The sequence below is a fragment of the Mauremys mutica genome, chromosome 7 (genome assembly GCF_020497125.1).
Source record: "Mauremys mutica isolate MM-2020 ecotype Southern chromosome 7, ASM2049712v1, whole genome shotgun sequence".
In the NCBI taxonomy this organism is placed as follows: Eukaryota; Metazoa; Chordata; order Testudines; family Geoemydidae; genus Mauremys; species Mauremys mutica.
Window position 1 is genome coordinate 1525205 of NC_059078.1, and position 15369 is coordinate 1540573.

The 15369-nt window shown below is 64.6% G+C and overlaps 1 protein-coding gene and 1 long non-coding RNA gene across 7 annotated transcripts in view; one reads left to right on the forward strand and one right to left on the reverse strand.

Annotated features, from left to right (window-relative positions):
• The window catches only part of NDUFAF3 (NADH:ubiquinone oxidoreductase complex assembly factor 3), a 27511-nt gene continuing 12142 nt past the window's right edge, over positions 1-15369 (reverse strand). For 3 of the 6 annotated variants that reach the window (XM_045024587.1, XM_045024582.1, XM_045024585.1), the window contains 5 exons: positions 2515-2604; positions 1825-2017; positions 1360-1426; positions 843-943; positions 1-244 (listed from right to left, as the gene is read on the reverse strand). In XM_045024587.1, coding sequence (XP_044880522.1) covers positions 149-244; positions 843-943; positions 1360-1426; positions 1825-2017; positions 2515-2600 — 543 coding nt within the window. In that variant the 5' untranslated portion in view covers positions 2601-2604 and the 3' untranslated portion in view covers positions 1-148. Of the gene's footprint in view, positions 245-842; positions 944-1359; positions 1427-1824; positions 2018-2514; positions 2605-2709; positions 2760-3383; positions 3501-4199; positions 4223-15369 lie in introns of those variants that run through there. The other 3 variants (XM_045024586.1, XM_045024584.1, XM_045024583.1) reach the window with 3 other exon arrangements.
• The window catches only part of LOC123374516, a 14838-nt gene continuing 6791 nt past the window's right edge, over positions 7323-15369 (forward strand). Inside the window, exons 1-2 of the long non-coding RNA XR_006581128.1 lie at positions 7323-7510; positions 13407-13505. This is a non-coding gene — a long non-coding RNA (uncharacterized LOC123374516). The remainder of the gene's footprint in view (positions 7511-13406; positions 13506-15369) is intronic.

Here is a 15369-nt window from a genome sequence, read left to right on the forward strand (position 1 = left end):
TGCAGGGCAGCTGCTCACTCTTTATTCTGAAGCATTTTCTCCTTCCTGTTACCAGCTCATGGTCCAGTCCCAGGGAGGCATTTAACCCTTTGTACACGGGCTGGGTGTGAGTCTCAAGGGCCAGCTGGGCTCCGCTGCGGAGCTGCTGCTACATCAGGGCTCTGCCAGCACTGGGGGGGATGAGGGCAGCCGCGGTCACCCGACGCTCGCTTGTCAGGAAGTTGAACGTTGCACAAGCATTAGGCTGTGAAAGAGAAAGCAGAGGCCCAGAAAGCGTCAATGACTAACTCAGAGCCCTTGGCCATGTGGAACATTTACCCCGGCCCTGGCCTGCCGCTCATGGCTAGACACGTGATTGTTAGCCCAGGGAACAGAGTTCCTTGCCTGGCGCCTATCGGAAAAGTAACATTAACCTTGTGGTGGCAGGAGTGTCTCTCAAGCAAATAGCCACCAGGGCACAGTTGCCCTGCCCCAGCGTGTGCACGTGATCATGGGGCTATGGCCCTGGTGCACAGTCCAGTGAAATGATGTGGAGGGTACGTGGGGCCCAGTGCCAGCTCAGAACACAGCAACTGTGGGTCCGTCACACTCCCTGGCCCTGCAGGGTCACTCGTGGCCTCCACCCATCTGAGCAAGGGCCAGGGGAGGATTGGGGCACCAGGCCATCCCCCCCTTTGGCTGCACTAGGAGACTCGAGCTCCAGCTGCCTGGCTGTGCAGGCACAGACACAGCAGTTACCTTCGCCTCAAAACGTGCCCCTTGTTCTGGGCTTCCTGAGCAGATATTCTGACCTGCAGGTCTGCTCAGCTTCACCCCGGCAGTCCCAGCATGTCCCCCCATACCGTGTCCTGCACCTCCACAGCGATCCCACATTCCCTCATGAACTTCAGGACACCAGGCTCCAGCCGCTCCACCTTGTTCCCTACGCCCAGCACCAGAATTTCTAGCAGCAAGAGACAAGCCCAGGTGAGTGAGGCTGTGTGGGCCCCATGGCAAAACCCAGCCCTGCCTCTCCCTCAATGGCGGGTGCACAGCACACAACCAGTACAGCCATCCTCAAGGCCCATCTGGCCACTCAGACTGCAGTGGCCAAAGCCTCGTGCCTGAGTAACCCCAGCTTGGCTGCCCCACTCCCAACACTCGTTGCTGGGCAGTGTCTGGGGAAGGGGAAGTTCTGCGTTGGCTCAGACGACACACGTGGCCAGGGCAGCAGGACACGCGCCAGCACATGCCAGGGGCAGGTCAGAAATGTGGCTTGGCCAGTGCAGTCCCTGCTCCTGGCTCACCCAGCCAGTGACTGGCAGAGCTCTGGGGCGAGCAGCACAGTGTGCCCCACTCATCTCTGCGCCTCCCACCTACCTATTCTCGGCTCCAGCAGCCGAAACAGCACCAGGCTCTCCTTGGTGATGTCCTGGTAAGAGCCAACCTGAAGGAAAGGAAGGACACTCAGACACTCACCTCTCCTGCCCGCGGTGCTGCCTGTGCCCTACATGGGGGACCATCACGCCCACACTAGTCCAACAGCAACCTGCCCCTGGCGCTCGCTGCTGCCCGGACTGAGCAGGTTTCCACACAGCCAGGGCGGCTCAGGTCCAAGCACCTGCACTCCCCCTTGGGGGCAGGGAAGAGTCAAAGTGACGGACGTGCTCCCACCCAGGCCTAGCTCCCTGGGTCTCCCACACACCCGCCCCCAGGACTGGACTGGGCATGGGGGACTCCACTTCCCCCCGGCTGGGAGCGCAGCACAGTGGGGATTTGCAGGCCCAGGCCCTGTGGGGAGGGGCAGGTCCTCAGGCTCCAGGCCCTGCCCCCTGGGGCACTCACATTCCACTGCAGGATGGCGCGTGGGATGATGGCGCAGGGCCCCACCACCTTGTTCCCATTGATGGTGAAGCCCCGGCTGCTGTAGCTGTGTATGAACGTCATGTTGGAGGAGTCCTGCTCCAGCACCTTCAGCATTGTCTTCTGGTAAAGCTCGTCGTCTGCAGGGGTGAGGCGGTGACCCCGGCGCGGCTGCCTGCCACAGGAGGGCTTGACTGAGACTCACGAGCCAAAAACCCCAGGACTTACTCAGCTTCCTCACCAGTCCCCCTCGAGCAGAGACCTCCCCACACTGTGCTTGGTGGCTGGCTCCCCTACTGCCATGAAGGGCTCACCCCAGAGCGCCCAAGGCTCCCAGGCAGCCTTTGAGTGACCAGGTCAAGCTGCACCACACAGGGACCCATGACAGAAGCAGCAGCTGGGCCTGGATAAGAGGGGCCCTGGGCACTGCTGGACAGCTCTATCTTGCTGCTAGAGCACCAGCCAGCCTGGACCTGGCCACAGTCCCCGTTCAGAGAGGGGGAGGCTGCTGCTGGTTGCTGGGGTTTGGCCCGGAGCAGCCAGGCTCTGCTAGCTGCTGAGGAAGGCTCACTCTGCCTGAGAGAAGGTCAGGCCAGTCTGCACTGGGCCATGGGAAATCCAGGGAGAGGTGGTGCTGGGGCCCTCAGCTCCGCTGGGCTCTCCCAGCCTTACCAGTCAAGTGCTCTCCTGGCAGCTGCCAGCCTCCAGCTAGGAGCTAAGCCCCCGCGGCAGAACATCTTCACTGAGGCCAGAATCATCGTGCTGCAATGACATGGAGAGAGGGTTAAAGCCAGAGCTGCAGCCCACGGGAAGGTGCTGAGTCCCTGCACAGCTGAGTGCAGCCCACTGCTGCCGCACGTGTGTTACCATGGTCCACAGCCCATGGGCTGCATCTCAGGCTGTAGGCAGGGGCATGATCCCACCTGTAAAGTACCAGGCAACCCTAATGCACTGGAGAAATCACCAGTGCCAGGCTCAGTCCAGGTCCAGCACCAGCTGCGAGGGAGAGCCCTGGGCTGAACCACAGAGGGCTGTGGGTTGGGAGTGAGGGGCACCGGCAGAGCTACGGTGGCAGGTCAGGAGTGGGGGGGGGCAGAGCTGTGCTAGGAGGGGGCTGCAGGTCGGGAGTGAGGGGCACCGGCAGGGCAGGGGGGGGAGCAGAGCCGGAGCTGCAGGTCGGGAGTGAGGGGCACGAGCAGGGCGGGGGGGTGGAGCCGGGGCTGCAGGTCGGGAGTGAGGGGCGCCGGCAGGGCGGGGGCTGCAGGTCGGGAGTGAGGGGCACCAGCAGGGCGGGGGCTGCAGGTCGGGAGTGAGGGGCACCGGCAGGGCGAGGGGGGGCGGCAGAGCCGGGGCTGCAGGTCGGGAGTGAGGGGCACCGGCGGGCGGGGGGGCAGAGCCGGGGCTGCAGGTCGGGAGTGAGGGGCACCGGCAGGGCGGGGGCTGCAGGTCGGGAGTGAGGGGCACGAGCAGGGCGGGGGGGCGGCAGAGCCGGGGCTGCAGGTCGGGAGTGAGGGGCACCCGGCTGCACGAGCCCCACTTACCCGGGCTGGGGACGCTGCCGAGGAGCGGAGCGGCGGGAAGAGCGGCCGGCCGGGCCCTGCCGCCGCTCACGCTGCCCCCTGCTGGCCGGCGCTGGGAGCTCCCCCTGGGCTCGGGGAGCAGCTGGTGCTGCCCAGGCTGTGCCGCTCCAGCCGCCCCAGCCCTGCCCCCTCTCCCAGGCCGCGGTGCCCCCAGGGGGGCGGGGGGGGCTGCTCAGCCACGGGGCCTGCAGCTTCCCCCGCCCCTGAGCCCTGGCTGGGGCAGGGCTGTGCCGAGCGCCAGGCCGCTGGGAAGCGCCTGCCCCTGGGGGCCAGGGGGCTTTTCCCAGGTGTCGGTTAGGTGCCAGCGAGGCTCAGCCGCAGCAGAGCGGCGCCGGCCCGTCCCCTCCCCGGCGGGCGGTGCTGGCAGACGGTGCAGGTCACGTCCCAGCGGCCTGGCCCGTCAGAGGGGAGACGGGCTGGGCCCACCTCGGGGACGCTCGGCTGAAGAGAGCCTGGCACAGAGCATCATGGGTAAAGACAGCGGCTTTGGAGGGGCCAGGGGCCAGCCGGGGCCTCGTGCACTGGGGAGGTGGGGAAGCCGCTGCATGGGTAGGGCAGGCCCAGGACTCTGCAGACCGGGGCAGAGCTCCGGGAGCTGAGCTCCTAAAGGCCGGGGCTGCAGACAGTGCGGCCAGGCGGACGACCTGGCCTCCGACTCTGCTCACTGGGATGGCGACAGACTCCAGGACGTTCCAAAACCAAAACTGGTTCCAAAGCGGGGCCAGGCTGCGAAATGACACCAGCGCTGCCTTAGCACAGGCTGAACACGCTCCTTACCGAGGACAAAGAAAGGCTAATGGAGCCTGGCTGCAAACTGCTCTGGAAAGCCAACCTCCTCTCCCGACTGCACTCCACACCTCCCGAGGCCCCCGGCTGCAGCCTCACACACAGGCCTGCACTGCCTGACCGCAGCAAGGACATTCGTTAGCACTCACCTGGAGGAGGGCCAGACACTCCGACCTGCAAAGGGCACCGTCACACCGGCTGAACCATGGTGCCCAGCATGAGGCCCCTGCGGTGTGGGTTTGCGGCTGCTCAGCACAAGCATGTGGGCCATGGCTAGGCAGGCAGGCAGGCAGGATGCCCTTGTGGCTAAAGCGCTCTAGGTTCAATGCTGCGCTCTGGCCCAGATTCTCTGTGCCTCACAGACACCACCCCCCCTCCAGAAGCAGCCAAGATATTTTCCCTGCCTCCCGGGGACGGAGGGGCATCGCTTGGGCTCTGTGGGGACAGAGAGGGGATTACTGTGACCTCCATTACGCCCCCTCCCCCCCGAGATGTCTGCAAGGGGCTTGGACTGGATCCAAGTAGCCTCGGGTTGCTTTGGGAAAGCAGGAAAGTGGCTGTGGGTGAAGCTGGGGGCAGGCCCCCCTCCCCACCGAACACCTGCAAGCTGGGCCTGAGCCACTGCAGAAACCAAAGCCAGCTAATCCGCTTGGATCTCGGGCTCAGGTTTCCCTGCTTGTCCCTGTCAAACAGCAGCAGGGCTGGGCTGGGCCAGGGCCCATGTGCCAGTTTCCGTCACTCTCTGCCAGTCAGTGTTATTCAAGACGCCTCCCCTGACTTGTGCGGTTCAGGCACCTCCTGGCTACACTCCACCAGGGCGGAACCGCCTCTCCCAATGCCACGAGTTGCAATTAGCCAGCCCTGAAAGCCGCACAACGGGGGCTCCACGCACCAGCTGCTTTCCCTGGCACCGTACACAAGAGGGCTCGGGGGATAGTTATTTCTACACCTTCCCATGGCCCCATCGCTGTGGTAGCCTCCCAAAGGATCCAGTTCTGCAAGTTCCATGTTACCTGGGGGCCACACTTTGAAGGGACCAGCACAAGGTTCCTTCCTGACCCCAGATCTGGTGATTGGTTAGAGCCTGAGCACATGGGCAAGCCCCGGCAGCCAGACCCCCGGGAGAGAATGCTCGGCAGTGACTCGGAGCCCTTCCCAGCTAGTGTCCCATCCCCGGCGGTCGGGATCGTGCTGCTGGCAGTCCCCGAGTGGCTCCATGCCAGCGGAGGCAGCCCCATCACACCATCCCCTCGAAAACGGCTCCAGCTCAGGCATGAAGCCAGTTAGGTTTTCTGCCCCCTCTGCACCCCTTGGGGGCTGCTCCAGAACCTCACTCCTCCGATGGCTAGAAACCCTCTCCTGATTTCCAGCTGAGACTGTCACTTCATTGAAATAACCTCTCCCTGCCTGGTGTTCCCCTCGGCTGGATTTATAGCCAGCGATCAGCTCTCCCCTGGCCTGCGTTGGGCCAGGCTAAGCAAGCCAAGATCCCCTCTCATAAGGCAGGTTTTCCATTCCTCAGTTCAGCCTAGTAGCCCTTCTTTGCACCCGTGGCAGCTAGACGGCATCTTTTGTAAACATGGGAGACCAGAACTGCACCCGGTATTCCAGAGAGGGCTCCCAGTGCCGTGTACAAGGTACTAACACTTCCCTGTCTCTCCTGGAAATACCTCACCTGACACATCCTAGGACCGCATTAGCCCTTTTCACGGGCACATCCCACTGGTGGCTCCTAGCTGTGGCCAGGAAGGGGAGCGAAGCCAGCCACAGAGCATTCAGACCGCAGGAGTGGAGTGAACCACTGGGTCAAGTTCAATGTAGACGTCCACCTAGATCTGTGTTCCCTTCTGACGCACCCTCCTGCCATCCTCACGTGTGCTCCGGCCCAGCCCAGCCTATGGCTCCCTTTGCCTCTTGGGAGGGAAGGCCCCTGATGGCCACACACTGCAGCAGCCTGGCTGGCTAGGTAAGTGGGGCCCAGCGACGTGGTGACAGGACAGGCAGCACTGGGCGGGGGGCCCTTGGGAAGGCGCCAGGCGAGAGCGGTGTACAGTGCTAGTAGGTTCATGGGTCTCAGCAGCCCAATGGCAGGGTCTAGCCCCCCAGGGGTGGGGAGGCCGCCATGGGACGGGAATTTCAGCTGTGTGCAGCACTGTGCCAGCACAGTTCCAATACTCGGCAGTGGCCGTGATGGGGTTAAAGGACCATTCTCAGCCCAGCTCCAGCCCCAGGCTGAACACAGGCTTTAGCCGGGGTGTAACCCAGCTTGGCTCTGGTATCACCCGAGCTCAAGGGCGCTGAGGCCAGCGGAAGCTCTGGGGAGACAGGCCCATGAGCTCCCAGCAAAGGGGCAGTGGAACTGCAACATTCAGTTCATTTGGTTTGTAAATGGATGCGGCAGGTGGAAATCCCCAGCCCTGGTGCTGGCTCAGGACCCAAAGCCTGGCACCTGACACAACATGGAGAGACACTGCCGGCGACAGCCCCTGGCTTTGGCCAGGTGCCCAGGACCCCTGTGGCCGGCTGGCCCCTCACTGCTTACAGGGGTAGCCTGAGCCAGCGGCCAGGCGCTGCAGGAAAGGCAGGGACTGCGGAAGAGCCCCCGCGAGGGGCAGGCAGGGTGGGGTGCCCAGACAGCAGGTGTGAAAAATCGGGACAGGGTGGGGGGTCATAGGAGCCCCAAAATCAGGCCTGTCCCTATAAAATCGGGCCATCTGGTCACCCTAAGGCACAGCCAGGGCTGAGCAGCCCCCAGCCCCGACAGCAGGAGGGAGACAGAGCGAGGAGCTGCCCTTCCCTCCCCAGGGGGGAGCCCAAGCCTGCACCCGGGGCCTGGCCAGGCAGCACAGGGTGGAGCAGGGCAGAGTAATAGCAAAAGTGAAACTGCTGCTGCTTGAAAAGGGGAAGTTTGGAGGGGGGAGCTGGTCCATGATTGGCTGCCCTGGGCTTCCCGAGGGGGAATTGCCTTGGGCGTCTCTGCATAAAACAGCCAGACCTGGAGGGGCAGCCAGGCAAGCGGGGCCAGGCCCCGCCTGGAGAGGGAGGAAAGGAGACCACCTTCCCCCCCCGCCCCCCCCCAGCGCTGCCTCTGGGCAGCCTGGGGCCACCCAAGCAGACTCCACACTCAGCTGGCAGCGTGCAGAGCCCTGCCCCTGCCCCCGGCCTGCCCAGTGCAGCATTCGGCTGGGGCACAGCGGGGGAGCCTGGTGCCCAGAGGACCCGCGCAGCCCCCAGTCCTAGCGGGGGCTGGGGAAGGAGCCCGAAGCTGGCACAGGCGGAGGATGGCTGCCCAGGACTGGCAGGTGAGAGCTGCACTTGACTGCCCCAGCCGGGAGCTGGCATTCGATCCCTCACCCTGGCCAGCCACTTGCTGCGGTGCAGGTTTCAATCCCACCCAGAGGTTTCCCATTTGCTCCCTGTCACCCAGGGTGTTCAGGTCTCCTGGCCGGGCGACCGACCGAGGGGTGGAGGAGCCAGTGCCCCTGGGCTGGCCCTGCCATGTGTCTGGGGGCAGGAGAGAGCTGGCAGCACCGCAGCTGGGGTGTGGCCCCCGGCAGGGAGCCCGGGCGGAAATCAATCGGAGCACACGGGAGAGGCGCGCACAGGCTGCCCACCCACCTGTGCCCAGGTTGGGACCCAGCGCCCTTGGGCAAGGGGATGGGAGGGTGTTGGGTCACCCCTTCTCCTCTCCACTGCCCCTCCCTCCCCCAGCCTCTCACCCCCGCGGGAGAGGGCACCTCCCCCAGCTGCGACCACCCACGGTGAGCCCAGGCCTGCGCCAGAGGTGGAACGGCCAAGCGGTGGGCGCTGGCTGTGCTGAGCACATCTCTTCTCTCCCCGCCGGACTAGAGCCCTGGGGGGGAACACACCGGTTCCCCAACTGTTTACTAAGGCCACTCTCCTATGGCAGTGTCTCTGCGATCCACCATCCCACCCCGGCACCCCACCCCGCGGCCTGCAGCCCTGGCTCCTGGCCCACACGGGTAAATCCAGCCCCGGACACGGGAACCCCTCTAAAACCTTCTTGTGACCCACCGCTTGGGATACGCGGGGTTAGGGGAGACACTCCTCCCTTGGGCTGGAATTCCCCCCAGCCTAGCCCCACTTCTGACCCATGGCACGGAGAGAGGGAGGGACCTGCTGAACACTTTACCAACACAGGCACTTGCAGGGCTTAATTTGTGCCAGTTCAGAGCCTCGGGCCTCTCCGGGCCTGGCGGTTCAGAGCCTCTGGATTTGCCACATCAGTTATGAAAGTAAAAAAATGGCTTGAGCCCCGGCACCTCTTTCATTACAGGGGAAACATGGGCACTTGTCTTTGTCAGGCATGCGCTGCTGGGACAGTTGGAACCAGAGTAGCCAGCAGCTCCCCCCACAGCCCAAGCTCCTGCCCCACTCCCCACAGTGCCCCCCATTAGGAGAGGGTGAGGCTAGAGTATCCAGGAGCTCCCCCCACGGCCGGCACTCCTGCCCTGCCTCCCCTCAGCAGCCCCTGCTGGGAGAGGCTGGGGCTGGAGTAGCTGGGAGATACTCTCACAGCCAGCGCTCCTGCCCCGCTTCCCACAGTGCCCCCCCTTGGGAGAGGCTGGGACCAGAGTGGCCAGGATCTGCCCCCATCCCGCCCACACAGCGAGCACCCTTGCAGCCCGTGCTGGGAGCGGGTGCATGCTGCTGAGCCGGGTGCTTTGCTCGGTCACGGCGAGCTGTTGCTAGCTAACATGAAAAGAGTGGAAAGATACCGTTGCTGGTCTGAATTCCCCTCTGCCCCACACACCACCAACTCTCCAGTTCCTGTTTCCCAGCTCCCCACAAGCATTTCCTCCTTGCAGTTGCTCTGCCTGCCAAGAGCTCTCAGCCCCACAGTGGGGAAGGGCCCAGCCTGCAGAGGCCAGGTACAGAGCATGCACCGTGGAGGGGGCAAGGTTGCCTGGCCCTGTCGCAGGCAGAGATGCCCCCCCCCCCCCCAGGTTACAGTGATGGTGTCTTATTTATACTGCAAGCCAGAGTTGCCAATAGGCAGCAGAGCCCCTGCTGCGAAGAGCCTGCAGCCGGACCGATGCCATTGGGGGAATAGCTAGGGAGTGGTGTATGTGTGTGTAGCTGCCGCCCCACGTCCCACCACCCCTGGCCCGGTGTTCCCGCTGGGGGGTGGGGGTGGCGTGGAGGGGTACAGGGAAGGATCCAGTGACTGCTGTATTTGCAATTTGACCCTCTGTGCTTCTCAGCCTGGCTGCGCGGGGCTGGGCTGGGCCGGGCAGCCCAGGCTGGAGGTGCTGCAGCCGTGGGCCAGGGCCCAACGCAGACCAAGGAGACGGGCTGCCCCGCTTCACCTAGCCAGGCAGGCCCTCCCCACGCTGGAGGGGCCAGGCAGCGCAGGCTTGTCGGGGGGGGTGCAGACAAGTTCCACTAACGAGGCAGCTTCTCTGCCACCTGCGCAGGCCTGGGAGTGGTGCCCTCTCCTGGCAGGGCTGAGGGAGTCCTGGGACAGGCGAGGACGAGAACCAGGACTGGGAGTGGTGCCCTCTCCTGGCAGGGCGGAGGGAGTCCTGGGACAGGCGAGGACGAGAAGCAGGACTGGGAGTGGCGCCCTCTCCTGGCAGGGCGGAGGGAGTCCTGGGACAGGCGAGGACGAGAAGCAGGACTGGGAGTGGTGCCCTCTCCTGGCAGGGCGGAGGGAGTCCTGGGACAGGCGAGGACGAGAAGCAGGACTGGGAGTGGTGCCCTCTCCTGGCACGGCTGAGGGAGTCCTGGGACAGGCAAGGACGAGAAGCAGGACTGGGAGTGGTGCCCTCTCCTGGCAGGGCGGAGGGAGCCCTGGGACAGGCGAGGACGAGAAGCAGGACTGGGAGTGGTGCCCTCTCCTGGCAGGGCGGAGGGAGTCCTGGGACAGGCGAGGACGAGAAGCAGAACTGGGAGTGGCGCCCTCTCCTGGCAGGGCGGAGGGAGTCCTGGGACAGGCGAGGACGAGAAGCAGGACTGGGAGTGGTGCCCTCTCCTGGCAGGGCGGAGGGAGTCCTGGGACAGGCGAGGACGAGAAGCAGGACTGGGAGTGGTGCCCTCTCCTGGCAGGGCGGAGGGAGCCCTGGGACAGGCGAGGCCGAGAAGCAGGACTGGGAGTGGTGCCCTCTCCTGGCACGGCTGAGGGAGTCCTGGGACAGGCAAGGACGAGAAGCAGGACTGGGAGTGGTGCCCTCTCCTGGCAGGGCGGAGGGAGACCTGGGACAGGCGAGGACGAGAAGCAGGACTGGGAGTGGTGCCCTCTCCTGGCACGGCGGAGGGAGTCCTGGGACAGGCGAGGACGAGAAGCAGGCCTGGGAGTGGTGCCCTCTCCTGGCAGGGCGGAGGGAGTCCTGGGACAGGCGAGGACGAGAAGCAGGACTGGGAGTGGTGCCCTCTCCTGGCAGGGCGGAGGGAGTCCTGGGACAGGCGAGGACGAGAAGCAGGCCTGGGAGTGGTGCCCTCTCCTGGCAGGGCGGAGGGAGTCCTGGGACAGGCGAGGACGAGAAGCAGAACTGGGAGTGGCGCCCTCTCCTGGCAGGGCTGAGGGAGCCCTGGGACAGGTGAGGACGAGAAGCAGGACTGGGAGTGGTGCCCTCTCCTGGCAGGGCTGAGGGAGTCCTGGGACAGGCGAAGACGAGAAGCAGGACTGGGAGTGGTGCCCTCTCCTGGCAGGGCGGAGGGAGTCCTGGGACAGGCGAGGACGAGAAGCAGGACTGGGAGTGGTGCCCTCTCCTGGCAGGGCGGAGGGAGTCCTGGGACAGGCGAGGACGAGAAGCAGGACTGGGAGTGGTGCCCTCTCCTGGCAGGGCGGAGGGAGTCCTGGGACAGGCGAGGACGAGAAGCAGAACTGGGAGTGGCGCCCTCTCCTGGCAGGGCGGAGGGAGTCCTGGGACAGGCGAGGACGAGAAGCAGGACTGGGAGTGGTGCCCTCTCCTGGCAGGGCGGAGGGAGTCCTGGGACAGGCGAGGACGAGAAGCAGGACTGGGAGTGGCGCCCTCTCCTGGCAGGGCGGAGGGAGTCCTGGGACAGGCGAGGACGAGAAGCAGGACTGGGAGTGGCGCCCTCTCCTGGCAGGGCGGAGGGAGTCCTGGGACAGGCAAGGACGAGAAGCAGGCCTGGGCCGCTGCGGCTCCTCGGTGCCTGTCTGAGCTTGCTAACGTGCACTAGAGCCTGCCCTGGGCCAGGGCCTGCGAGGGGGGCAGGGGGAGGGCAGCGCCAGGGGGCCTGGAGAGAGCGGAGAAGCAGGGGCGCGGGGGCCGTGGTGCTGGCAGAGAGAACCTTGGGGTGTCTCTCCCTAGGGATTTCCACCGTGCTCTCATCTCCAGCCAAGTAACAACCCATGATTAGCATGGCCGCCAGCCTCCCCGGGCAGAACCCACTGGCCTCCCCTGCATCCCAAGGCCTGCGGGAGGGGCCCTGCTGGAGCTGGCTCCACAGGCGCTCAGGGCAGGGCTGCTGCTAGTGTAAATCCCAGGCAGGTCTCACCCCCAAAGCATTGCCCATTGGAACCACACCTCAGTCACTGCACCCAGGGGACTCGGCCCTTCCAGCTAGAGCAGCTCGGCCCCAGGCACCTGCCGTGCCACAGCCCCTTTCAGCGCCAACACCTGCCTCCCACAACCCAGAGGCAGAGCCTGAGCCTTTGGGGTGGCAGACGGTCCAGGGCAGAGCCGACTCCAAGCTCCATCGTTCCCAGAGCCAAGCCCTACTGTGTGCCAGCTTGGGGCTGTGACTCCCTGCTGAGGAGCCCGGGCACTGCTCACCGCTGACTTTCTGCCAGTTTTCAGAGCCTGCCCTGGAATTACCCTGGGCATGTGGGGGAGGGGAGCAACTTCACTTCCTGCTCCTCCTCCCATCGGCTCTGATCCAGCCACCCCATGCGCAGCAGGTGACCCTAGAGCCCCGAATGAGGGCACAGCCGCTGGAGCCCCTTACCGAGCGGAAGGCCGGAGCAGCACGTGGTTGTCAGGGCTGGTCACACCTTGCTAGCAACGGTCTGTGAAACGTTCAGAGAGGCCAGGTCGGGAATTCCTCCGGGATTATCACGCCCCCACCGTCCCTTTAATCTGCCTCACAGACCCTCCCCGGGCTGTCCCCTCCTCCTACCAGCGCTGGTGCTGCTCCCAGCTCAGCAATCGGCAACCAACCCCTGACTCCTGCGCCCCACCTCAAACCAGCAGCCCTGCCTGCTTCTCCCCTCCCTGCGTGAGCCCAGCTGGCCCCCTCCCTCGCTGGCAGCAGGAGCCCCAGGTGCCTAAGCCAGGATGAAAGGACAGGGGGGCGGGGGGCTGTCTCAGGTTTCCAGGCATTAAAGAAGCCTCTCCTACAATGCCAGATGCTCCTTCCCTAGGAAAGGGCTGGCCCAGGTGAGGTCTTTGTTCGCCGCCGTCTGGCTTTGCAGCTTTAGCCACCCTGTTCAGAGCCCCTCCTGCTGGGAGCAGGGCCAGGCCGGCAGTGCCGCTACCAGCCTCTTCTTACCACCAGCACACTGACTCCCTCCCCAGAACCATCTTCCAGCACTGCACTGCCTGGGCTCTGCCCCACAGCCAGAGCTTCTGCCCTGTTCCTTGTAGAGCCTCCTGCAGGGAGTGGAACTGCTGCAAGATCCCTCTCCCCCCATTATAACTGTATCTCTACAGCTCCTTCCCTACGCCAAGCCCTTACAAACCATGCCTGTGCTCACAGAGATCACTACACCCACCATCAGACTGCAGCCCCCTCTGGGGTGGAGCACAGAAGCTCTCTAACAGCGCCCAGCACCAGCTTTGGAGGAGGAAGTGAAGAACGGCCAGGGCATAAGGATGTCAGCAGAACGTCATTACCCAAATGGTACTTTGGCCAGGACACATGCCCAACGATCTTTAATAACCCTGCGTGGCCAGGCCCTTGGGCAGGTCTTACTGGAGAGAGGCCACCTCCATGGGCAGAGCACCATGGTCACACACTGGGGTCACTAATGACCCCGAGGGACGAGCACCACTTTACATCAACACGTCCTGTAGCTCCCGGCTCTCTCAAACCCAGCGCCTGACCCTGCGTAGAGCAGCTCAGCTTACGAAGGCTCCATTCCTTGGCCCCTCTGCTGGGGTCAGAGGCTTCTCTGCTTCTCTGGCTAGTCTGCATGACGGTGATGGGGCTGCAGCATTAACTAACCATGCTCCTGAGGGCTTGATTCTGGAGGGGTTCCTCTTCCTACAGTGATCTGCTGCACGCTCATGGACCCTGGGACGAGGCTGCTGGGTGAGTTCAGGACGTTCCCACCTCTCCCTCATGTGGGTCCCGCTGTTGGCAGCTGTGGTAAGTGATCGTCCTCTCCTGGGTGTATCCCACTAGGGAGTCTCAGGCTGACGGTTTGATTGTTCGCAGTGTTGTTGTAGCCTTGCTACTTGATGAGGTGTTAGTCTGTCTCTCTACACCCACCCCAGGAATCTGAAGCTGGACTTTCCTGCTGGGCCTGGTTCCTGGGGATTGTGGCACCAGATACCCACCTGCCCACTCGATGGCGCGACAGCGGGCAACGGAATCCCAAAAGCAGCTGTCTTCCTCTGAGCATCCCAGCTGCGGTTGGATTTCGTTACCTGCTCTCCTGCCCGGGCATCTGTCAGCACATCCCGCACGCCAAGGGCTCATAGCATCATATGCATTTTCAAGCGCGCTGCCAGCCCCCGAGACACTGCTCCAAGGACCATTACTGACAGGTAGGTAGGGTAACCAGATAGCAAGTGTGAAAAATCAGGAGGTGGGGGCTAATAGGTACCTATATAAGAAAAAGCCCCACATATCGGGACTGTCCCTATAAAATCGGGACATCTGGTCATGCTACAGGTAGGCACCAGGGCTTCCTGGGTCTCTTCCTTTGGGAGAATGGTTTGCTCTAATGGACTGGAAGTAACTCCTTCCCTTAACAGCCTCTGCAGGACTGTCTCGGCGCAAAGGGCCCTTGGATGGTTTGCTGGTCTCTGTGTATCCCAGAGGAGCCAGGCTGGTCTCAGGTAGTTACACAGCCAGTTCTTTGGCTGCTTTAAACAACAGGCCAAGAGCTGGGTGGGATGGCGGCGTAGCGGTGACAGGAACACAGACCACACAAGTTCCTGTCCTGAGCTAGGGCGAGAGCACCAAGCTGGGGAGTGAGGCCACTAGCGCTACGCAGTAACCTCTTGGATCAAGGGGAGTTTGGTTAGTTCCATCTTGCAACAAAAAGCTCTGCAAAGACACCTGCGGCCAACGGCTCAGGAGTGGGAGAGCTGGGATAGCAGGGGCTGCGGGGCAGGGCTAGGAGACGGGGCAGGGCCGGTCTGGGATCGCAGGGGCTGCGGGGCAGGGCCGGTCTGGGATCGCAGGGGCTGCGGGGCAGGGCTAGGAGACGGGGCAGGGCCGGTCTGGGATCGCAGGGGCTGCGGGGCAGGGCCGGTCTGGGATCGCAGGGGCTGCGGGGCAGGGCTAGGAGACGGGGCAGGGCCGGTCTGGGATCGCAGGGGCTGCGGGGCAGGGCCGGTCTGGGATCGCAGGGGCTGCGGGGCAGGGCTAGGAGACGGGGCAGGGCCGGTCTGGGATTGCAGGGGCTGCGGGGCAGGGCCGGTCTGGGATCGCAGGGGCTGCGGGGCAGGGCTAGGAGACGGGGCAGGGCCGGTCTGGGATAGCAGGGGCTGTGGGCCAGGGCTAGGAGACGGGGCAGGGCCGGTCTGGGATCGCAGGGGCTGCGGGGCAGGGCTAGGAGACGGGGCAGGGCCAGTCTGGGATCGCAGGGGCTGCGGGGCAGGGCTAGGAGACGGGGCAGGGCCGGTCTGGGATCGCAGGGGGCTGCGGGGCAGGGCTAGGAGGCGGCAGGGCCGGTCTGGGATCGCAGGGGGCTGCGGGGCAGGGCTAGGAGGCGGCAGGGCCGGTCTGGGATCGCAGGGGGCTGCGGGGCAGGGCTAGGAGGCGGCAGGGCCGGTCTGGGATCGCAGGGGCTGCGGGGCAGGGGTAGGAGACGGGGCAGGGCCGGTCTGGGATCGCAGGGGGCTGCGGGGCAGGGCTAGGAGGCGGCAGGGCCGGTCTGGGATCGCAGGGGCTGCGGGGCAGGGCTAGGAGACGGGGCAGGGCCGGTCTGGGATCGCAGGGGCTGCGGGGCAGGGCCGGTCTGGGATCGCAGGGGCTGCGGGGCAGGGCTAGGAGACGGGGC